General features: G+C 40.8%; 1 protein-coding gene across 1 annotated transcript in view; it reads left to right on the forward strand.

Annotated features, from left to right (window-relative positions):
- Positions 1–25,359, forward strand: part of PCOLCE2 (procollagen C-endopeptidase enhancer 2) — a 71,367-nt gene that overhangs the window by 35,861 nt on the left and 10,147 nt on the right. The window contains exons 3-6 of the mRNA XM_082839328.1: positions 9,579–9,834; positions 16,474–16,598; positions 19,389–19,525; positions 24,697–24,851. Of these exons, the coding sequence (XP_082695454.1) occupies positions 9,579–9,834; positions 16,474–16,598; positions 19,389–19,525; positions 24,697–24,851 (673 nt within the window). The remainder of the gene's footprint in view (positions 1–9,578; positions 9,835–16,473; positions 16,599–19,388; positions 19,526–24,696; positions 24,852–25,359) is intronic.

Raw genomic sequence — 25,359 nt, forward strand, 5'->3', positions numbered from 1 at the left:
TAACATTTGTCATGGATTTTTTATTATTTTAAAAGAAATATTACTCCTGAGAGTTGCTTTAAAATAATGCAAGATGGGTTTGGTAGAGCTTCCCATTGTGCTTCCATCTTCTGCCGTGGTCTTGTCTAGAAGGGCATCGTACAGTAGGCAGAGTTCTCTCTTCAGCATGTGGTTAAATGTGAAAGACAACCAGTGCAAACTTGTCTCTTTTTTCCCAACACAGCTAAGACCTTTCAAGGACAGCATTCAAGACACCCACTAATCACGTGAAATAGCTTGGGCTTTAGCCACTAGGTTCAGCCACTCCTTCCACTCTTGGGTGGTAGAGGGATGAGTGTTTGATGCTTCTGGTCCCAGAAGCCAGGTGGCACCAGTGCTGGTTGGTGCTGTGACCAGTGAGACACACAAAGCCACCAGGCTACCAGTTGGCTGGTTCAATGGACAACATGGGAAGTATAGGTTCATTGTACGTGAAATATATGGTGGGGAAACGAGGCTGAGCTGTCCTGCTGTAAAACAGTCTGAGTGTTCTTGCTAGAGTGGTTTTGTTATTTATGGCTTGGTATAAATCTACAGCTCTTTATTTTATAAATCAATATTTTATTGTATGGTAGTGCTTTTTTATTTTATTGTTGGGTAATGCCTTTTTATTTTGCAGTAAACCCTTTCAAGAACAAATAGCTAAAAAGACAGCTCACATGTAGTGAAAAATTAAGTAGTGAATTTCCAGTTCTCAGGAAAAGTGATGACGAATGCATAACTCGCCCAGAAGATTTGTCATCACTAACATCTACAGTAGGGTCCTAGTGATACCATGAGCCACAGGAAAAGCAGAAGAGGCACATCTGTGAAAAGATGTGAGCAGTATGGAGGTTCCTTAAAAAACTGAAAATAGAGCTACCATATGATCCTGCAATCCCATTCCTGGGCGTATATCCGGAGAAAACCATAATTTGAAAAGATGCATGCACCCCAATGTTCATTGCAGCACTGTTGACAATAGCCAAGCCATGGAAGCCACCTAAGTGTCTGTCCACAGAGGAGTGGATAAAGAAGATGTGGTACATACATACAATGGGATAATACTCGGCCATAAAAAAGGATGATGTATATAGCCATTTTCAGCAACATGGATGGGCCTAGAGATTATCCTAAGTGAAGTAAGTCAGACAGAGAAAGGCAAATACCACATGATATCACTTATATGTAGAATCTTAAAAAAAAAAGATACAAATGAACTTATAAACAAAACAGAAATAGATCCACAGACACAGAAAACAAACTAATGGTTACCAAAGGGGAAGGGGGCGAGGGATAAATTAGGGGTTTGGGATTAACATACACACACTACTATATATAAAATAGGTAAACAACAAGAACCTACTGTATAGCACAGGGAACTATAGTCAATATTTTGTAATAACTTATAATGGAAAAGAATCTGAAAAAGAATGGATATATGTATATGTATAACTGAATCACTTTGCTGTACACCTGAAACTAACACAACATTGTAAATCAGTTATACTTCAATAAAAAGTAAAAATAAAATTACTTCATTCAGAGTTAAAAAAAAAGGAATACTCTACATTTTAAAAAATTTCTATATATGTTATTTATATATATATATTTTTAACATCTTTATTGGAGTATAATTGCTTTACAATGGTGTGTTAGTTTCTGCTTTGTAACAAAGTGAATCAGCTCTACAGAATGCTCTACATTTAAACCTGACTTTTTCTCCTCCCCCAGGCAAAACCTAAATGAGTAGCTTTTTGCCCAACTGCCTGTCTCCCCATCCTGGCTGGACTTTCCTCAGAGTTCCTGTTGCCCTGGGTGCTGCTTTGTTGTGCCTTCACATTTTTCCCATCTGCATTTTCCCGTGGCAGACTTGAGTGGCCCTGCGGGAGCCACCTTCTCCTCTCTGGTTTTGCCATCTTCACCCTCAGGCTTAGGATGCATGACCAGCTTCTTGTTCATTTCACAGCCAGGTCTTCCATCAGAAGACCCATTTCTTTTCCCATCTCGAGCAGTACCCATGGCTGCTGACTGTCTTCTCACCTTCGCTGCCCAGCCACAGATAAAGGCGTCAGGGGTCATGACGGTGGTGCCGGAAGAGCCAGTTAGACTTTGCAGGAGCCAATGAATTTACAGCACGTACCTCGGTGATGCCTCTGAATTCACTCTTTTCTGACTGCTTCAAATCGTCTGTCACCTCCCCTCCTATTCACACAGCCTGAGACCGTGTCCGCTTCTTGGTGGCCATATTTCAATGCTGATTCATATGGAACTGATAAGCACCAAAAAACAACAAAGATATCTCCACAGTTGCCTGTCACCGAGCTGCTGGGTCAGGACAACTGGCACGTGTCATTATCCATGTGTCAATCAGGATAATTAACCCAAAGTGTAAAGCTGTACCACACAACCCCCCAAATCTCAATGGCCTGACACAACAAACAGTTATTTCTTTTATAAATTTATTCATTTTATTTATTTTTGGCTGCATTGGGCCTTCGTTGCTGCACACGGGCTTTCTCTAGTTGCGGCGAGCGGGGTCGACTCTTCATTGCAGTGTATGGGCTTCTCATTGCGGTGGCTTCTCTCGTTGCGGAGCACGGGCTCTAGGTGCGTGGGCTTCAGTAGTTGTGACACGTGGGCTCAGTAGTTGTAGTTCTTGAGCTCTAGAGCCCAGGCTCAGTAGTTACGGCACACAGGCTTAGTTGCTCTGCGGCATGTAGGATCTTCCCAGACCAGGGCTCGAACCCGTGTCCTCTGCATTTGCTGGCGGATTCTTAACCACTGCGTCACCAGGGAAGCCCCAAACGGTTCTTTCTTTCTTTTTTTTTTTCTTTATTTTATTCAGGTGTAGTTGATTTACAATGTTGTGTTAATTTCTGCCGTATAGCAAAGTGATTCAGTTATACATATATATATACGTTCTCTTTCGTATTCTTTTCCAGTATGGTTTATCACAGGCTATTGAATGTAGTTCCCTGTGCTATACAGTCCATCGTTCCCCCACCCCACCTCCCCCTTGGCAACCACAAGTCTGTTCTCTATGTTTGTGAGTCTGAACGAAGGGTAATTTCTTGCTAATGTCACAGTCCAGTGCAGCTGGATGGCTGTCCCGGGCAACTCTCCTTTGAGCATTAGCTCCTGTGTGCCTGTGCCTTCTCCTAGAACCTTCCTGTTTCCTCCCTCGAGTCCCCTCCTTAGAGCAAACAGAGAACTCTGAAAGGATTGCACAGAGGACTTTTATGGCTCGGCCTGGACATGGGTACCTCACTTCACCTGCATCCCACTGACCAGGACCCAGGCACCTGGCCCCAACCTAAGTGCAGTGCAGGCTGGAGCATGTCAACTTCCTGTGTGCCTGGGGAAAGGAACCGAGATCAGTGAGCATCTCCTCAGCTTCTGCCACGGTCAGGCCATGGGAAACACAGTCGGGTAGAAGTCAGGGCACCTGGGCTCTGCCGCTGACTTGCTGGGTGGCTGTAAGTCATCATAACCACTCTGAGCTGTTTCTTCCTTTTCAGAAGGGTGCCACTACTGCTTGCCTCATACCTGTTAGTTAGTTTACATTGTTACATAAACTTATGTGCTAGTAATAGGAGTTGTGGTCTGCACTGTTTTTTTAAAATTAAGATTATAAGGATTCCAGTCATTTGTTCAATAACTACCTTTTGAACTCCTGTAATAGCTAAGCATTGAACTAGCTGTGGGCAACCTCTGGTCTCTGGATGGTACATTCTGGTGAAGAGACAGATGATACATAATCTGTAAAGAAATAACACGGTTATATGGTCAACATGATCTAAAGCAACTGAAGGGCTCGGGAGAGACCCCTCTGGAAAGGTGACACTTGAGCTGACAGTTAAATAATGAGGTAGGTAGAGGCAGACTTGGGAATATCAGGGAGGAGAGTGTGCCGAGCAGAGGGGCCAGACTGTGCAAAGGCCCTGAGGTGGAGAACCAGCTTGGAGACTTCCTTGAACAGCCAGATCGTTGCGTGACAAGGAAAGATGAGGTCAGAGAGATAGTCAGGGGCCATATCATACAGGACCTTAAACCTCTCATTGCTTCAGTTTCCTTACCTGTAAATTGCAAAACTGGGCTAATATCAACTTCATAGGGTTGCTGTAATTAAGTGGAATAATATATGTCAAGGGCTTAGAAAAATACCGACACCTTTTATACACTACTTAAGTGTGTGATTATAGGTACAGTGAGGATTTTGTTCCTGCCATGCTGGGAAAGCCTTGGACAGTTTTCAGCAGAGGAGTGTAACCTCATCTCCACTGGTTCTCATGGGCTGGGCTTGAGGTAGTTGGGGGTTTCCACACTCCTTCCAGACATAAGGGTGTAACAGGTTTTTTTTTGGTAAAAACCCTAACCAAAAAAAATATATATATTTTTTCAAAACATCACGTTATTTCCATGAATCAAAATGTATGTCTTATTTTCCTAATGTTTATAAGATTCCATCTTTAAAAAGAGGAGTATTTAAATAGACACAGATGATGGGAATTCCCTGGTGGTCCAGTGGTTAGGATGCCTCACTTCCATTGCAGGGGCCACAGGTTCAATCCCTAGTTGGGGAACTAAGATCCAAGCAACATGGCACTGCCAAGAAAAATAAAATAAATAAATAGAAGAGACACATGAATACGATCTTGAAGCTTCTGATTTATCCCCCTCTTGAAGCCTAGCCAAATATTTGTGTGTAATTTGTACATACATTTCTCTGGATTACATTTGGAGATGTAAGTGAGTTGACACAGAGCTGCTGTGCCTCTTGAACTTGCTGTAAATAAAATGTGGCCTGCATTTTAGAACATGCTTTCTGAAAGGTCTGTTTGTGGAAGAAAATCCAAGAACATTAAAACGAGGGCTTTTTAAAAAAAATCAGACAGGCTGCAGAAACATCTTTTTGCTCAAATTAGTAAATGCTGTGTTGGGGGAAGAAAAGATACAGACACACAGGAGCGTTCCCTCTTCTACCGAAATCTATCCTCCACACAAAAGCAGCTGGCTTCTATTTGCATTTTTTTTTTTTGCAACTGATAGAAATAGATTTACTTTAATAATTTCAAGTTGAATATACACATTGATAGCCAATAACACAATTTTAAGTCCTCTGTCATCCGCTCGGTTATTTATTTATTTTTACATTAATTTAATTTATTTATTTATTTTGGGCTACGGTGGGTCTTCACTGCTGCGTGCAGGCTTTCTGCAGCTGTGGCAAGCGGGGGCTACTTTTTAGTTGTGGTGCACGGGCTCCTCACTGCTGTGGCTTCTCTTTCTTGCATTTGCTCATAGTATCCTGAAAATGCAAATGACCAGCTCAGAATGCAACTCCCCATTCATTCTCTGGCAGCAACCCTGGCATTGGCATCCAGCGACTTGGCATACTTGCCTGTGACCATAAGGACACCCTGCGGGCTGTGGGGTGAGCTGAGGTCACTGTTGCAGTGCTGGGCTTTGGCCTACACAGGACTCGACTACTGACAGGGAAAATCACAAGCCAAGAATGATTTTTCTACAGGCAGATAATGAATCCCTTGGTCAACAGAATCTCAACAACTTGGTAGCCTTGTCTAATTTGCTACCCCCAAAAAGTACCTTACTTGAGTTTCTGCATTGTTAGCATTTCCGGGAGATTTGAGATATAAAGTTTCCCCAAAGATATGTCTTCTATTTTTGGTAAAGAATGACGTAGAAAGGAGAGGGGCCTTCTGGAGTTTTGCTGCTTGGTGGGATATGAAATTAAAACCCAAGAGGCAGAGCCACCCAGAAGGTGCCTCATCCAGGATTTGTGCAAAGAAGCCGGTGGCCATTTAGCTCTTGATGAATTCATTCATTTAATAAATCTTTATTATGCACCTCTACTTGGGGCCATGTGCTGTCCAGAAGATGGGGATGCAACAGTGAACAAGGCAGGGGGGGGATCCTTACCTTCTAGAGCTCCAGCTTTCAGGGAAAACGGACGCAAAAACATAACTATGTATTTTGCATGGATACATATATATAAAAGTATTTTGCATGGCACAGAAGAAAACTCACTCAATTTGTGACAGTGGTTGCTTCTGAGAAAGGAGGGAGAATGAGGCTATGAATGAGGACAAAGGAAAACTCATTTTATCTGAAATTATGTATTTACTTTTTAAAGGAGACGTTAAAAAATGTGTTGACAGAACGTTAACAATAATCGATTCTGGCTGGTGGTACCCAGGTGTGTATTATATTACTCTCTGTTTCGTTCTATATTTTCTTACATCCCTAACAAAGAAAAATCAAGGGTACAGACCATAGGTTCTTCAAGTGGAAGGTCATCTTCAGAGAATATGCTTTCCAAAGTCCTTTAGAATCATAATCCAGGAACTCTTAGCAAAGTTCACCTCACAGAGCATCAGACAGTCTTGGTTCCTTATACAAATATGAAGAACAGCTGTTGTGTTACAGCGAAAGGGTTTGATGCAGTGTGCATCTCACTTGCAGTAGAATTTCTCTTTGGCCTTCAGTGTGAGATGGCATTTGTCTGTGGTTCCAACAGACCCACAATGGGTACAGATCTCCCCTGAAACCTTCCTTCCAAAGAGTTTTTGTCCGGGTTGTTGGGTTTTGTGTTGAAAGTTATACAAGGTAACCCATTTTCTGCTTCTGATATATTTGTGTCTCATTCTCAGAGAAATTTCAACTTTTCATTGCATCGAGACCAAATAAAGAATGTTGGAGAAGGAAAGATTTATCCCATTGGGAATGAGTATCCAAGGCTTGGATTCCATTTCAACAGCCTGACCACAGTCACCCAGTTTTCTCAGTGTCACAGAACTATGATGAATGAAATGAAACAAGGCTATGATGCCCCATGTCCCTCCTTGTTGCAGTCGTCCAAAGACTCTAGGACAGCCTCCCTCCTTTCTTGTGAATTTTAGCCCCTGGCTCATGGTCACTGTCTTCAGCACCTTCCTTGTCATCATTCGCAGTAATTTCAATATCTACGCGGATGATCCCCTTGGGTCCTTAGCTTCGTCTCCTCCATCGCTCCTCAGCCACCCACTTCCACTGTCATTGTCCTTGCCTCTACCATGATCTAGGTTGTTACTGCCCTCACCCTACTGAGTCCTGATTTCTATCCTTATAACCCAACTTGGATTCCACGGTCCACCGTTATGGTCATTCTCCTGCCTACGTCCTCTCCCCCACCATAGTCCTCACTTGACAAACACCCCTCCACCTCGCAACCTCCCCACCCAGCACTGCTTAAATCCAGCTCCAGCCGCTCTGCACCTCCACCCAGGGAGCTGAACGTGGCTGGGGAGAAAAAGAACGCAACCATGCAGAGAGGACTCACTTTTTCTTTCCTTTTTAATGAAGTATAGTTGATGTACAAGATTATATAAGTTACAGGAGTACAACATAGTGATTCACAATTTTTAAAGGTTACACTCCATTTATAGTTATTATAAATTATTAGCTACATTCTCTGTGTTGTACACTCTATCCTGTGGCTTGTTTATTTTGCACATAATAGTTTGTACCTCTTACTCCCCTACCCCTATCTTGCCCTTCCTCCCTGCCCTCTCCCCACTGTGGTTTACTCTCTATATCTGTGAGCCTGTTTCATTTTGTTCACTACTTTGTTGTACTTTTTAGATTCCACATATAAGTGATATCATACAGTATCTGTCTTTCTCTGTCTGACTTACTTCACTTAGCCTATTACCCTCCACGTCCATCCATGTTGTTGCAAATAGCAACATTTCATTCTTTTTTTATGGCTGAGTAGTATTCCACTGTATTTATATATACCACATCTTCTTTATCCATTCATCTGTTGATGGACACTTAGGTTGCTTCCATATCTTGGCAATTGTAGATAATGCTGTTAAGAGCATTGGGGTGCATGTATCTTTGAATTAGTGTTTAGTTTTTTCAGATATACACCCAGGAGTGGAATTGCTGGGTCATACAGTAGAAAGGACTCACTTTTTTTTTTTTTTTTTGCGGTACGCGGGCCTCTCACTGTTGTGGCCTCTCCCGTTGCGGAGCACAGGCTCCGGACGTGCAGGCTCAGCGGCCATGGCTCACGGGCCCAGCCGCTCGGCATGTGGGATCTTCCCGGACCGGGGCACGAACCCGCGTCCCCTGCGTCGGCAGGCGGACTCTCAACCACTGCGCCACCAGGGAAGCCCATGGCATCACATTTTGATCATTTTCTGATCATGGGATAAATAGAGATTGTATGCAACAAAGCAGAACAAAAAACCAAGGCATTCTACAACAGCTATCTCCGTGAACATGCTTAAAAATTTAATTGCATTTTTTGCTATCAGCTTCTTAGACTGTGGCTTTAGAGCGTCTGATATTCACACTTAAAATAAGCTTCCAGCAATTAGAATGCAACCATGTCAAAGCCAAAATATCCCTCTTCTTGTGACTACTCTGTTACAGCTTCTACATTGGGTGTGTATGTGGCAAAAAAGGCAAATAACACTGAAACACTTCTTCTTATTATAAGAAAAAAATTCATGGCATTTACCAGCATGGGGAAGCCATATTTATAAGAAAGCATCTGTTGATCTTTGAGTCTAAGATAGTCTAAGCTGAAGCAGTCAGTGTTGCTTGTGTTTTTTTTTTTTCTTTAATCACTGACCTTTGTCATCTGTAAGCTTTTATGGAATGAAATTCTTATTCTATTGAGTATGAAACAAAGCTGATCAAGACTTTAAACAGCTTGGATGAAGAAATAAAAATAGTGTGAACTGGGAAAGAAATGGGGCTTTTGTAAGAATCCTGCCAAATGCTTTTGTAGCCATTTTCTCTACCTATTCAGGGAACAAGGAGGGAGGAGGAGATTATGGTGAGGAAAGTCTTATGAGAAAGTGAAAACACATCTTTTTCATCAGTGTATTGTGTTTCAAGGCTGCCTGTTATACAAAGTTTTCACCTGGAAAACAAATAAAAACTCAGCGACTTTGAAAAGAGATGATTCACCAATTACTCAATTAATATAATCATTGTAGATATTTGATCTGGATTCTTCAGGACCCAAAGTGGATTATCTGTAAATTAACTGCACAATTGCCAAGTCACCCCTTCAGTTTGAACTTCATAGAAACATTCTGTATATTGAGATCGTCCTATTGTATTATTTGTGAAAAATGACATTTCAAATGTTGCTTTGCCAAGCACTGTCTCTGAGTGCCATGGTGCTTTGAAATATGCAGATGTGCGCTAAGGTCCAATCAGGACTGGTATTCTTTGTCAGCAATGACTTATCAATTAATAAGACTGATGCAGTATTTTGCAGCTTTGTTGAGACAGACTCCCTAGGAATAAGCTCCTGTACCCCAGAGAATTGTGGAATTTGTCAAAAGAGAACAAATGCTTATCTTTCACTAGGAATGCATTATGGTAGAAAATCTTTTCTGGCCTAGTTCAGAGTTGAGGGAAGAAAAAGCACCATTTTGGGTATTAAACTTTTATCTGCTTATTTTAGTAATTGGCTAGATGTGAAAATTTCAGATGTTTTCATGACACGGCTTTCCACTTGGCCCTTTTCTTGGCAGGTCCCCGAGGGAAAAGTAGTAGTTCTTAATTTCCGATTCATAGACCTGGAGAGTGACAACCTGTGTCGCTATGACTTTGTGGACGTGTACAACGGCCACTCCAACGGCCAACGCATTGGGCGCTTCTGCGGCACGTTCCGGCCCGGAGCTCTTGTGTCCAGTGGCAACAAGATGATGGTGCAGATGATTTCCGATGCCAACACAGCTGGGAATGGCTTCATGGCCATGTTCTCTGCCGCTGAACCAAATGAAAGAGGTATCGTTTCCACATAACAGCAATAATAAGGGCTCACAGTTGTTGAATGCCTCCTGTGTGTCAGGCACTGTTCTAGGCACTTTATATGGATTTACTCATTTAATCTAAAGTTTAAGAGCAATTCTTCTCAAACAGAGAGCTAATAAATACCACCAAATTATCAAGAGACCATTAAAAAATCAGTCTTGGGTCTTCCTTGGTGGTCTCCTGGTTAAGACTTCGCCTTCCAATGCAGGCAGTGCAGGTTCAATCCCTGGTTGGGGAGCTAAGATCCCACATGCATTGCGGCCAAGAAACCAAAACATAAAACAGATGCAGTGTGGTAACAAATTTAATAAAGACTTTAAAAATGGTCCACATCAAAAAAAAAAATCAGTCTTGCCAAGGGGGAGGGAGGGTGGGGGAGGGATGGACTGGGAGTTTGGGGTTAGTAGTTGCAAACTATTACATATAGAATGGATAAACAACAAGGTCCTACTGTATAGCACAGGGAACTATATTCAATATTCTGAGATAAACCATAAAAAAAATCAGTCTTTTTTAAAGCCATATATATTCTTATAGAAATTCAAATGTAGACATTCATGGAGTAAAAATGTGAAGCCTGCATACAGATATACACATACAGCTATAGAAACATTTCACCCCATTGTAGTCCCCTCTTAGAAATAGCCGTGGCTGGTAGTTCCCATACCGTCTATATGCACTTACTTATATGCATGTACTTTTGCAATAGTTTTTAAAATATATAAGTAGTGTCACACATTCATATTGTTTCACAACTTTTTCTTTACACTTCATACTACGAGTTGGGATCGTTCCGTGTCAGTACATGTGCGCTCCCAAGGGTAGAAACCTCTACCCTTGGAAGACAACCACAGTGGTCAACATCTGTTAAACTTGCAGCCTTCCGCCTGCAGGCACTCCTAATCTTTTCTTGATTTGGGCTACAGTGCAACATCGCTGGTTTGAGAGAGCAGCCAGAACCTTTGGGAGGAAATCCCAAAGAAGAATTGAGGCACAAAAAATATAGGTGTAATCCAGCTAAATCTTTGGCTAATGGCTAAACTCTGCATATATGAGGGAGAACTCAATTGGCCTGGTACAAAAGCATCATCTGGAGGTTGAAAAAAACAGAGATTACAACTGCTGCCCACTACCAGGGCAACAGACTTTGAGCTTGGGTCTAGCCAAGTTGAATGCCTGCTAGAACAAAAGTCACTTTTTATAGGAACACAACAGAATCTAGAGACTTTATAATGTATCACTCATAATGTCCAGTATCCAATCATGTGATGAAACCAGGAAAGTGTGTCCATATTCAAGAAAAAAAGCAGTCCATAAAAACTGACCCCAAAATAACCCAGAAGTTACAGTTAGCGGACAAGCACTTTAAAGCAGCTATTATAAATGTTTAAGGATTTAAAGGGAAATATATGTGTAAAAAATAAACAGATTGAGAATCTCAGAAAAGAAACTATATAAAAAAAGAAAATGGTAATACTAGAGCTGAAAGATACAGAACATGTAATTTTTTTTTTTTTTTTGCGGTACGCGGGCCTCTCACTGTTGTGGCCTCTCGTGTTGCGGAGCACAGGCTCCGGACGCGCAGGCTCAGCGGCCATGGCTCACGGGCCCAGCCGCTCCGTGGCATGTGGGATCTTCCCGGACTGGGGTACAAACCTGTGTCCCCTGCATCGGCAGGTGGACTCTCAACCACTGCGCCACCAGGGAAGCCCCGAACATGTAATTTTTTAATTTACCTGACGGGCTTACAAGCAGATTGGAGGTGATAGAAGAAAAAGGCAGTGGATTTGAATAGAAATGATCCAAGCTGAAGAACCAGGAGGAAAAAGATGAAAGAAAGAGCCTCGGAGACCAGTGAGACAATGTCAAGTGGTCTGACACATGTGTAATTTGTGTCCCAAAAGAAAAAGAGAGTGATAATAATGCAGAAAAAATATCTCAAGAAATGATGGCTTGAGGCCACCCAAATTTCGTGAAGAACATCAATTTATAGAGCCAAGAAGATCAGCAAATCCCAAATAAGATAAATAAAAATGAAGCCACACCTAGGCACATCATAATTAAATTACAGAAGTTGAAAGATAAAGAGAAAATCTTAAAATCAATTAGATAAAACCCAAATTACATACAGAAGAACAATGGTATGAAGGATGGCTTTCTTTTAATCAGAAACAATGGAGGCCAGAAGGCAGTGGAACAGCATTTTTAAAGTGCTGGAATAAAAGTATCAACCCAGCATTCTACAGCTAGTCTTCAAAAATGAAAGTAAGTCAGAAAGAGGAAAACAAATACCGTATGCTAACACATATATATGGAATCTAAAAAAAAAAAAAAGGTTCTGAAGAACCTAGGGTCAGGACAGGAATAAAGACGCAGATGTAGAGAATGGACTTGAGGACACAGGGATGGGGAAGGGTGAGCTGGGACGAAGTGAGAGAGTGGCATGGACATGTATACATTACCAAATGTAAAATAGGTAGCTAGTGGGAAGCAGCTGCATAGCACAGGCAGATCAGCTCGGTGCTCTGTGACAACCTAGAGGGGTGGGGTAGGGAGGGAGGGAGGGAGGGAGATGCAAGAGGGAGGAGATATGGGGATGTATGTATATGTATAGCTGATTCACTTTGTTATACAGCAGAAACTAATGCACCACTGTAATTATACTCCAATAAAGATGTTTAAAAAAACAGAATAATAGTAATGGTAAAAAAAATGAAAATGAAATAAAGACATTTTCAGATAAACACCTGCATCACAAGAAGTATTTAAGGAAGTTTCTCAAGTTGAAGGGAAGTGGCCCCACAGGGTAACTCAAAGGTAATGGAAGGATTGAAGGCCACTGGAAATGGTAAATATAGAAGGCTATATTTTATTTTCTTCTCTAATTTCTTTACATGTGTCTGTTCAAAACAAAGCAAACAAAAAACTTTACCACTCTATTGTGGCAAGCGTAATGTATGACATAATATATATGACAACAATTGAACAAAGGATGGAGGAGCAAATGGAAATATACAGTACGTGAAGAAATACACTGTTAACTCTAAATACGCTGTCCTTGGAGAACCCATTAAAACTTCAGTCCTTGGAGAACCCATTAAAAATGCACATATTTTAGCTAAAAGCCAGAAGATTAAAATAGAATACCAGAATTATTGAACAGCCCAAAGAAGGCAGGAAAGGAAGAGCAGATGGAACAAGAGAAAGGTGTGACAAATAGAACAAAATAGTAATTGGCACACTGTCTAAACATGTCAATAAATACATTAAAGGTAGAGGATTAAATACTCTAATTAGAAGACAGTAATTATTAGAATGGGTTCAAAAGCAGAGCCCAACCATAATTGTCTAAAAGAAAGCACTAGAAATACAAAGACAAAATAGGTTCAACATAAAAGGATGGAAAAATACGTACCATGCAAACTTCATTAAAATCAAAACTAATGCTTATAAAAGGCAATGTTACAAAGATGAATAGGCAACCTACAGAACAGGAGCAAATATTTGCAAAACTACCTCATAAAGGATTTGTATTCAAAATATATAAAGAACTCAACAGTACAAAGATAAAGATCCCCGTGAATATAAAAATGGGCAAATACTTGAACAGATACTTTCCAGAAGAAGATATATGAATGACTCATAAGTGCATGAACAACTGTTCAGTGTCATTAGTTAACAGGGAAATGCAAATTAAAACCACAATGAGATACCACTGTGGTTTTACATACCAACCGGGTTGGCTAAAATAACTGACCGCACTAAATGGTGGCAAGGATGTGATGCAACCAAAGTGCTCATCCCTTGAGATGTAAAAAATGCTACAACCGCTTGGGGAAAAAATTTTGGTAGTTTCTTATGAAGTTAAACATCTACATCTACTCTTGGCCCAGCAATTGCATTCCTGGATATTTATGCAAGAGAAATGAAAATACATGTCCCCAAAGAGATTTATACAAAAATGTTCATAGCAGCGTTATTCGCAGAAGCCCAGACTGGAAGCAAGCCAAATGAATATCAGCAGGAGAATACGTGAATAAACTCTGGTTTCCACACCCCAGAATACTACTTAGCAACGTCAGGGAACAAACTACTAATCCACACAGCAACATGAATGTATCTCGGAAATTGTACTAAGAGAAGTCAGACGCAGAAGAGGACACACCGTATAATTCCATGTATATGAAGCTCTAGAATAAAACTAATATAAGGTGAAATTTTTTAGAAAAATGGCGCGAAGAGCCAGCAGACTGACTGACAAGGGATACAGGAATTTTGTGGGAAATGATTCTATTATAATCATAGGAGTGTGGCTCACACGGGCAGATTCATTTTTCAAATTTTAACAGCTAAGGCTTGTGCATTTCAGAGTATTGAATTTACCTCCCCCAAACCTGTAAAATGATAATAATAATAATAATAATGCAGGTGGTGAGCATTGGGTAGTGATGTTGATAGAATAGTAAAATGATTATAATTGTTGAAATTGGATGATGCATACATAGAGATTCATTACATTGTTCTGTTTACTTTGTATATGCTTGAAATTTTCCATGAATTAAAAGTTACAGATGGACTTCCCTGGTGGCGCAGTGGTTAAGAATCCACCTGCCAATGCAGGGGACATGGGTTCGAGCCCTGGTCCGGGAAGATCCCACATGCTGCGGAGCAACTAAGCCCGTGCACCACAACTACTGAGCCTGAGCTCTAGAGCCCGTGCGCCACAACTACTGAGCCCTTGTACCACAACTACTGAAGCCCTCATGCCTAGAGCCTGTGCTCCGCAACAAGAGTAGTGCAATGAGAAGCCTGCGCACCACAACGAAGAGTAGCCCCCATTCGCCACAACTAGAGAAAGCCCCTGTGCACCAACGAGGACCCAACACAGCCAAAAATAAATAAATAAATATATATTTTTAAAAAGTTACAGAAATTACTCCAGGCTCAATTTTTATAACACATTGTCTTAAATTTAGAGACTTCTTTTAATAATGATTAGCTTCTGTGTCACAGAAATATTTTTAGTAAAGTATATTAATTCCTTTCAGTGTTTCTTTGTTCGTTAAGTCCCAGTAAAATTAAATGTAAAACTTGTATTAAAATGTCTTTCTAAAATTATTTCTGTGAACCTTTTTGTATTCGGTTGACCAAAAAGTTCATTTGGTTTTTTCCGTAAGATGCTACAGGAAAAACCCAAACGAACTTTTTGGCCAACCCAATACATATGCATAGAGATTGGTCTGAAATGATGTTTGTCACATGTTCATTGTGGTTAGTGGGATTTGAGGTAATCTTACCCCGAATTTAATTTTAATTTTTTTCCCCCCACCAGTGAAGAAACAGCTTTACTAGGAGTCTAGGCGTATTTGGGAAACCCAGTTCAGTCCCAGAGAAGTGAGGCTAATATCGGCACAGAGCAGGAATCTAACACTGCAGAATTTTCTCTTGAAGACCAAGTGTGAAACTAAACCTCCATCTTCATATCCTAACAATCAGAAGTGCTGCTGAGTTTAGCTGTGGGGAAACTTCTGGAAGCTCCTAGTGAACTAATGAGACTTGTGCATAAAGGGAGAACCTCCAGCACTGCTGAGTCTGAGCTCTGCATGAGGTTATGGGTCTGGGGTGGGAGGAATAGAGGAAAAGGCAAGGGGATGGTCTCATCCCCACACAAGGCCATCTCAGTGTGCAGGTAAGGGAGGAACCAGGGGTCTGGGGACAGAGGGCAGCAGAGGGACACTGGCTGACGAAGCACAGTCCCTGCCATAATGCACAGGGCCTGTGCTGTCTGGTGTAAGGGCACCTCCAGCAGGTCCCGGCAACACCCGGTGGCACCCCTTCCTGAGGCCCCTGGGAGAGAGCCTTCCTGGTTCTGTTCTGAGTTCATTCAGAGCAGAACTGCTCATGCCTGGCGGCAAGTCCAGGGTCATGGTTAGCTGCGCGGGATGGAGTGGCCCCCCTGTGACACCTATACCTGTTAGTCCGGGAGACTTTTCTGGAGCAGTCACTTTCTCAGACCAAGAGGGAGCTCGCCCAACACAGGCCCAATCTAGAGATCACTCCCACCTTCTTTAATGCTTTTCTGTATTGCTGAAAATTTATAAACATGTATTGTTTTTACAAACAAAATTATTCTTAAAAATTGTGAGATGTATAGTATAAAAAGTTTTCTAGGAATGAGAGTTGTCTATAACAGCTAATTCAGATTTTGTCCGTGGACATGGACAAAAATATTATTAGTAAATAATACCCCTGCCTTGAGAGTTCTAATGAGCCTGCATGATTTCTGAATAAGTGCATGCCCAAATGTTTCGTCTCGTCCAAAAAAATGGGAAAAAGGAAGGAAGCTATGGCCCTGATTTCACTCCTTCTCTCTCTTGTGCTGATATGATATGTCATGTAACCTAGAGATCATTGTGTGTGTGTGTGTGTGTGTGTGTGTGTGTGTGTTAGGGAGGGGGGTGGGTTTAGAGGAGACTAACCATTTTTTTAAGAGAAAATTCAAAAGCATCTGTCATTGTCTTTATTATAGTATCAATATTCCAAATTCCTAATTTCCCCATGGTTGCATTGCCATAAACTTGGATTTTCTTTTTTCATTTTTAATAACTTCAGGGGATCAGTATTGTGGAGGACTCCTTGAAAGACCTTCCGGCTCTTTTAAAACCCCCAACTGGCCAGACCGTGATTACCCTGCAGGAGTTACTTGTGTGTGGCACATTGTAGCCCCAAAGAATCAGGTAAGATTCCCTGAAAACATGAAGAAAGTATGCATGTGTGAATTAGTGTGAACTGTTAAAGATACAGGGTGAGGAAGACCCCCTGGACACAGTATTTCTTCATGCAAAGGCCCAGGTTAAAATTGCCTTTGTGCCATTTGACTTGCAAAGTCACAGATTTAATTTCCTATTATAGAATTGTAATTTTCAAAACAGGTTTTGAAATACAGATGGTCTGCAAATTCCACATGAGATTGTTTAACCCTATGGAAGATGTTGTAAGCATGGGGTTATAAGCAGCAGTGACTAACCATGGGAGCATAACAAATCCCCAAGTACATGTGCACTTCAGGTTACCATTTGCTCACAGAGCATTATGTCCTGATAATGGCCCTCTTAGAGACCAAATCAGAAACAGCCTGAATGCTTCACTTCAACAAAGCCAATGCAAGCATACCACATCATCTTTTCTAAGAACATCTTTTCTAAGAATGGTCTGATGAGAAAACTGGTGGTGTTTTTTTTTTTTTTTTTGGTTGCTGTTTAAAATAAAATCTGTGTAGGTTCCCCACAAATAACTTTATTCATTGCTCTAAAACAATCAACAGAGAAGTTTTCCATTGTTTATTAGTATGTGGTTATATGAATTTTTACCCTTTTTGGGGACCACTTTCAGATATTAATCGCAGGGTTGAACTTAGCATGAGAATAGACCAAGCTTACATTGTGGAAGTCTGAAAATAACTTTAAAAAAAATTGTTATTATTACAAAACATTATAGACTTAAATCAAAACACTGTATGGTGAGCATTATAATACTGTTAAAAAAACTTTTCTAAATTGATCTTTTGTATTGCTTACACAAATATTATTTGACATATATTCATTTCTTTAGTGGAAAATTATTCAGGTAAATATACCCTGCAAGTTAGTGATTTGAGTACACACACACATACACACACACACACACACACACACACACACACACACACTTCACACACTTTGATCATAATCCTAAAATTCAGTTTTATTTTTAAGATGAAAAATATGTTCATTTATTTGATAATGAAAGATTCTATAGATCTATTAAACATTTTATAGTTTAAAATAAATTTAAAAATTAAATTTCTCAAACGTTTAAGCCATTATGTAATTCTTGAGATAGTATTGATCATTTTTCTCTCTGTGTCATTTGTAAATATGTTAGATTAAATAATTTGAATTTAATTATACTCACAGATTAGAATTTAGCATCTTTTTCCCATTGTTTTTCTCTTGGATTATTTAAATTTAAATTTGGGTTTTATCTTTTTATACGACTTTTGGCTTCAGCCAGCTGAGTTTTTAATCATGGTGTAGTGTCTGAAATCACTGGAAACTGTCCAAATGAGAAAAATAATATGAGAAAGTTAAGTCCTAAGTAATTTCTACGTAAATCTATGGGCATTTTCTTCTATTAAAGACTTACTTTTTTAAAAATTATCACTTTCTCCTTTACCCTCCTATTTATTTACTTATTTTTATTTTCTCTTCAAAAGTTCTGTGACTATCTTCTAAGTAGAAAAAGTTCAGCCAATTTTTTAATAACCTAGAACACATTTTATTACTAACCGCTAAGGAGTTACAGGACCCAAAGAGGAAATATTTTAATATAATTTAAAGCAGTGTTGAGTATGAATAAGCAATTATTCACCCATCACTGGTGCTGACTTTTTAAAAGTGGATAAATATGTAGATAAGTGGCAATGATGTTCAAAGCCACATTTTACCTCTGTGTCTCTCTGTGGTACCATTGCTGTTATCACCTTCACCCACATTACTGTGTCTAAGTCTTTGCTAGCTAACAACTAGTAACAGTGTGCCTGTCCTAACAGGAGTTAATGCCTATTATATTCCATAAGCAGCAAGGAGGGTTGCCTGCCCACCTGCCATCCAGCAAGAGTGGGGACCAGCTCTCTGGGTGCCATGGGTATTTATGAACCCAGTGAGACTTCCTCTAACTCACAGGTTGGAGGGAGTCTTGAAAAATCTGCTTATGAGGGGAATGATTGCTCTTACATCAAAACTTCTTATTGATTTGAATAATTTAGGACACTATTACTGGTACCAGTGCAAAAAAAAATTAAGAAATACTTCAGAAATCTAACACTGACTTTGTGTATCCATGCTTCTATGCAACCTCTTCAAAAATCAACCAGATCACCAAGTAGACTGTGTCTGGCAGGCACAGTTTTCAAACATACTTCCAGAAGACATCATAGTCAGAACCTCTGGTCCTAAAGAATCTGACTTCTTTACATGTGGTGGGAATGTGAGTCTCCTTTTCTTGAAAGGGGAACTGTTGTGTCTACCCATCTCACACACCCCAACACACACTACTGTAGGGGACATTGTAGATAATATTTTCATTTCTATTAGTTTTCCTCTAGAGAAGAATGAAGCTGGTGTATAGCCCCGCTTCCCACTCCAACACAAGCCCAATTTAAGTCTTAACATAGGTTTCTGGGGTTATATAGTGTTTTTATACTTTCTTAGCTGTACGTGAACAGAGTTCCCACGTTTAAGATCCTAATTAGGATTGATTTGGGCTTGAGATGGTCTTTTGGAATGATTAAAAATGAAAGCAAAAGAATACCACAATTTTGATAACTAATAAGTATGTAAACACTGAGAAAAAATTCAAACACGGTGAATACATTTTTTGAAGAAGGAAAATCGTGGTACCCTACAAATCTGGGGAGAGGAAGAATTCTGTTTGAGGTTGTTCTGCACTGCTCCTCTGACACTTCTAACGTTGTGCTTTCACTAAAGCTTATAGAATTAAAGTTTGAGAAGTTTGATGTTGAGCGTGATAACTACTGCCGGTACGATTATGTGGCCGTGTTTAACGGCGGAGAGATCAATGACGCTGAAAGAATTGGGAAGTATTGTGGCGACAGCCCCCCTGCGTGAGTAGCACCTGTTTTATTTCATTAATATTTTAGGAGCTCTAAACTCGTTTCTTATTAAATTGCCCAATTATATTGTATTTGCTGGAAGATTTTGTGGTGGTGTTTTGTTCTCAAATTCTTGGGTTCCATGGCAGTGGAGTCCCGTACCTCATCAACACAAAGAGTAGCCAACCCAGAGAGCGAGGCAACATTAGCAAGAGTGTAGAGAGGGCTCGGCAGCCAAACAGATAAACCGAAGTAGAGCTGGTGATGCCCCTGGGGCAGATGCTGAGCCAGAGACCTGACCTGGATACCTCACTGCCCTGCAAGCGGGGAGCTGAAGCACCAGAGTGGAATGAGGAAAATTCTGAGCAAAAACTAGGGAGCTGATTATCGGGAATCCAGACGAGGAAACCTGGAAGCTTATGACAGATCCAGGTGATTTTACCTGTCCTGGACTTTGGGGGCTTTATGCCGCCTCGCATTGTTGCTCAAATTCTTGCTGAGTGAGCCTGCAAGGTACTGTGTATTTATCACCAAATGTTTATGGAGCTAAGAGCTCTGCCACTTACTAGATGCATGACACTGGGCAAGTTACTTAACTCCTCTGTGCTGTATTTTGGTGCAACACATGACTGTTTTGGTGCAAGATATTTCACACCGTCACATACAGTACTAGGAAAAGTGGCAATGACATTACTATAGCTTGCCGGCCAAGTCACCACTGTGCCAATTTAAATAGCCTTTCTTGTTCTGTTGCTTCAACATAATTAGAATATCTGCATCACTTGATCTTACACGCATGTCTATGATTTCCCATAGACACATCTGAGTTAAAGCAAGGTACTTTCCGGTTTAAATTCATTTATATTTATTATGTTTGATAATAGGAAGCATTTTTGATGTGGATTTTACAGTCCAGCTGTAAAATGTACATGGCATTGCTAGGGGAGGGGACAAAACTAAGACAGTTTTGAAGGAAAAGGAACCGGCAGGAGGATTTGACCAACCATGGTGGAGCCAGGTCAGAAAGCTGTTGTAATTAAGACAGTGTGGTTTTAACAGAGAGGTAGAAAAATTGACTAATGAAAACACCAAAGAGAGGCCAGAAACATACCCACATGTCTCTGCAGATGAGACATATCCCAGAGACGCACAGATCAGCAGGTAAAGGATGACCCTATTGAAGAACGAGGCAGGGACAACTTCTGCTTCTATGGTAAAAATGAATTGTATTCATATCTAACAGCACACAAACGTCAATTACAGATGGACTGGGAACTGAAATGAGAATTTCTGCTCATCAAAATACACCTTAAAGAGAGGGAAAAGGGAAGGCACAAAACGGAAACAGATATTTGTAAAATACTTGATATATTTGACAAAGACCTAGGTCTAGGTTCCAAAACATATCAAGAAATCCTTAAAAATTATTAAGGAAAAGATAACAACTCAGAAAAAATGGACAAAAGACATGAAAAGGCGTTCCCCAAAGAAGAAAGTTGCACAGTGAATAAATCTTTGACAAGAATGTAAATTGGTACAATCACTTTGGAAATCAGTTTGGCAGTATCTAATAAAATTGAAAATAAGGACTTCCCTAGTAGCACAGTGGTTAAGAATCCACCTGCCAATGCAGGGGACACGGGTTTGATCCCTGGTCCGGGAAGATTCCACATGCCGCGAGCAACTAAGCCCATGAGCCACAACTACTGAGCCGGTGAGCCACAACTACTGAAGGCCGCGTGCCTAGTGCCCGTGCTCCGCAACAAGAGAAGCCGCCAGAGTGAGAAGCCCGCGCACCGCAACAAAGAGTAGCCCCCACTGGACACAACTAGAGAAAGCCTGTGTACAGCAACAAAGACCCAACACAGCCAAAAATAAATAAACAATTTTTTTTTAAATTTTTATTTATTTTATTTTTGGCTGCGTTGGGTCTTCATTTCTGTGCGAGGGCTTTTCTCTAGTTGGGGCAAGCGGGGGCCACTCTTCATTGCAGAGCGCGGGCCTCTCACTATCGCAGCCTCTCTTGTTGTGGAGCACAGGCTCCTGACGCGCAGGCTCAGTAGCTGTGGTTCACGGGCCTAGTTGCTCCGCGGCATGTGGGATCTTCCCAGACCAGGGCTTGAACCCGTGTCCCCTGCATTGGCAGGCAGATGCTCAACCGCTGTACCACCAGGGAAGCCCAATAAACAATTTTTTAAAAAAATTTGAAAATGAGCTTGTATCCTCTGACCTGCTATAGAGCATATACCCTACTCTTCTCGTGGACAGTTTTGTCCCTGTGCATCACAAGACATATACAAGAATGTTCTCATTAATATTATTTGTACTGGGGGGAGAGTAAACAGCACAATGTTTATCAACAAGAGAATAGTTCGATTCTGTTATAGTTCACACTATACAGCCCTGAGCACAGTGGATGAATCTCACAGTTATAATGTTGAGGGTGAAAAAAATAACAGAAAAAGACACACTATACTCTTTCATTTATATCAAGTTTAAAAAAAATGCAAACCTATAGAATATATGGTTTCACGATGCACATGTATGAGTAAATCTGTGGACAAAAGGAAAGGAGAAGCACAAAACTCAGGGCGGGTGGGGGCAATGGGGATATCACTTCAGCATCCCTGTGCCTGGTTCAAATCAGTATCGATACCACTGGATTCAGTTCAGAAACATTTACTATATATACCCCAGCCGTGTGGCAGACACGATGCTAGGGACCTCGAAAACAAAGATAAAATAAAAGATACAGAGGTAAGTAGTGGGAAGGACCAAAACAAGGCAGATAGGCAAATTGGCAACGGAATGTCCTGGTGGATTTCTGACAAGGAGTCCTTTGGTCCAGTCGGGACAAGTGGTGGGAGGTCAGGGGAGGTTTGGGAAAAGAGATTATGCCTGTTGAAGCTGAGTCTTGACGCAAGAGTGAGAGTTAGAGGCAGAACTTAGGACAGACTCATTCCAAGCAGAGGGGACTCCGTTATTGAAGATCCACAGGGGAGATACATGCTATTCTGGAGCCTGAACCTTGAGTGGGCGCCCAGAGAGCAAGGAGGCGGAGAGTGGAGCTGGGTTCCACGTCCTGCAGACATGGGGACTCTCGAAGTGCAGTTAGGGGAAGTGACAGGACCGGTGCTTCTAGAACGCCCGCCGTAGACAAGAGGAGCAGGGAGCTGGCAAGGAGGCTGTAGCAGTGGTCCCGGTAAAGCTGAGGTGATAGGGAAGGGTGGTAGAGATGAAGAGGAGGTGGATCAAGGAATATTTACAAGGCAAAATTGGCAGGACTTGGTGGTTGGTTGGCTGTAGTGATTGATGAAGAGGTAGGCTGTGGGTGACAAAGCAGAGACAGCTCCCATAGCCGGCTCTATAAGACACCGGTCAGCATCCTCAGTCCATCCTGGGATTTGCCAGTGGGAAGTGGGTCCAAGTGAGATGCCCCCTTGCCTTCCTAGCGATTTGTAACGTTAATGTGCAGATGCAGCACTCTGCCCTCAGTACATTTATGGCACTGTGACTCTGTCGCAGTCACACTAACGCTCAGTAGCAGCGTAACTCAGTAGTGGCGTATCTTTGTTACTAAAATACTCGTCCTTGAGAAAATTCAGCTTCCAATATCGTGCTTCCAAGATGAGTTCATAGAAAAGGCAGTGAATGATCACTATGATTGTAACATCATGCCTAGAAGGCTGACCTGGTTGGATCTTAAGGTTTTCTTTGCTGCTTATGTAATTCTATCATCTAAACAAGATTAACGTGTCTTATTTGTACTTGTAGTTGAGAACTGTGTTTCCTGCACACTGTATTTATTCAATGGAATGTGTTTTCAAAAGCAAGATAAAATATTTCCGTTCCAGGCTTGATTCTTAGAAGCATTATTTAAATGACCTTGGTCACTTTTGTGACTGGAACTCTAAATGTGGGTCACAGAGCTTGCTCTTAGGTTTGTCTCGTCCCTTGGCTAAGAAGGCAATAACCTTCAGGACAGAAAAGAACCCTGCAGTTTTTCTAACTGGTTGGGTCAAGTCCAGATCTACCTTCCCCTCCACCCACTCCACTCAAAATAGCTGACACGTTGCCTCATTACTTACTATCCGTGAGGGCTAAGAAGTGATTCAGCTGAGAAGACGACTCAAAAAAAGGAGTTTAGTCAAACCACCAATTAACTCAATTAAATAAATTTTCCACTTCTGAATTAAATAGTTTTAAAATAGAATTAGCCAAACAGCATTTTTAAACCATTGTTTAAATAACAATAGCAAAATTAAATGAAACTACCGTCTTGTATAATATAGTTATCCCCTAAGATTTAACAGAGCTTCTGAGCCTCAGTTATTATCGCCACTAAAACTTTAGTACCAGCAGGCCCCTAAAATTGCTTTAAAATTAGAATTCTTAATGATGTCTTTCATGACCACCAAAACAAAGTAATCACTTTCTCTTTCTCCTTCACAGCATTTTGCTACCCAGATTATAAACAGAAAGGTTTCCATTTCAGGCACGCATAAGAACTCTCATTAACAATGAAATGAAAGTCCCATTAAACCCTGCATGGCTTTCTTATCCCTAGGTGACCAACCCACTGAGGTGATCCCTTTGGTGGTGTCTTCACAGGGTGTGGGAATTTGTTCACCGAAGTTCTCCATCTGATTCCCCAGGGCCAGCATCCCTAGCTCCCCAGGCCAGCTGGAACCCAGAGTCTTAGTTCAAAGAAGCTGTGTGGTTGCCAAGTCAGGCCAAACCCTGCGGTGCTTGTGAGGAACCAGCTGCAGCTTCAGTGTTTACCTTGGTCCCAACGTCTACCAGCGTCTCTAAAGGCACCTGGTCCTTTCAAATGCTGACTCTCCCACATACTAACCGAGGGCCTTGGGCAAATCACTTGAACTCTCCGATCTTCACTTGCCTATTCCATGAAGAGGGGATAATAACAGGGTTGTTGTGAAGACAGAATTCAACAGTTTTCATAAAGCACGTGCCTAACTGAGCAAACGTTCAGTAAATGTTAGCTATTCGCGTTAATACTGAGCAGATTAAGACCATCATCTTTTCAAGTATTTCAGCTTTTCAGTTTAAACAAAGAATAACCTATCGTCAGAAATTGATGGAAAGTTAGAAAATTCTACATTTCAGAGAGGTGTCACCTAAATTTGTAAATATATATATAATTACATCTTTTTTTCTTTTAGGCCAATTGTATCTGAGAGAAATGAACTTCTCATTCAGTTTTTATCAGACTTAAGTTTAACTGCAGATGGATTTATCGGTCACTACAAATTCAGGCCAAAGAAATTGCCGGCAACTACAGCACCACCTGTTACCACCACCTTTCCTGTGACTACAAGTAAGTTTTTCTCGTTTGAAGTTTGTACACAAACTTGAGGAGTATAAGAAAAATTCTTCTGAAATAGAAAAAAAAAAATTAAATAAGAGGAAAATACTTGAGACTAAAATAAGTTAAATAAGATGAAAACTTATGGAAGAGAATAATATGATTCCATGAATTAAAGAAAAGTGTAAGGTGTAAGAATGCTTCTAAGCTAATAATTTTAAAATGTTACCTAAGAAAATTATGGTCACTTAAAAATGCTAGGAATCCTGTTTTGGCACAGATCACATGACAAGCCTACTTTTTATTTCTTGGCACTTATAAAATTATGTGTTTTTTTTTTTTATTACATAGAACTGTAGTGTTTTAGGTTAAAGTTTCAGGGCCCTGATACCTGCCTGTTTTCACATCTGCCAGTATTTGGACTTTTTTGGGATGGGGTATGCTCCAAAATGTGTCATACAAAATGTATTATTTTTTTCAAATTGGAGTAAATCAAACAAAAATATTTGAGGTATTAGAG

This window comes from Leucopleurus acutus (assembly GCF_964270905.1).
Source record: "Leucopleurus acutus genome assembly, chromosome: 5".
Taxonomy (NCBI): Eukaryota; Metazoa; Chordata; class Mammalia; order Artiodactyla; family Delphinidae; genus Leucopleurus; species Leucopleurus acutus.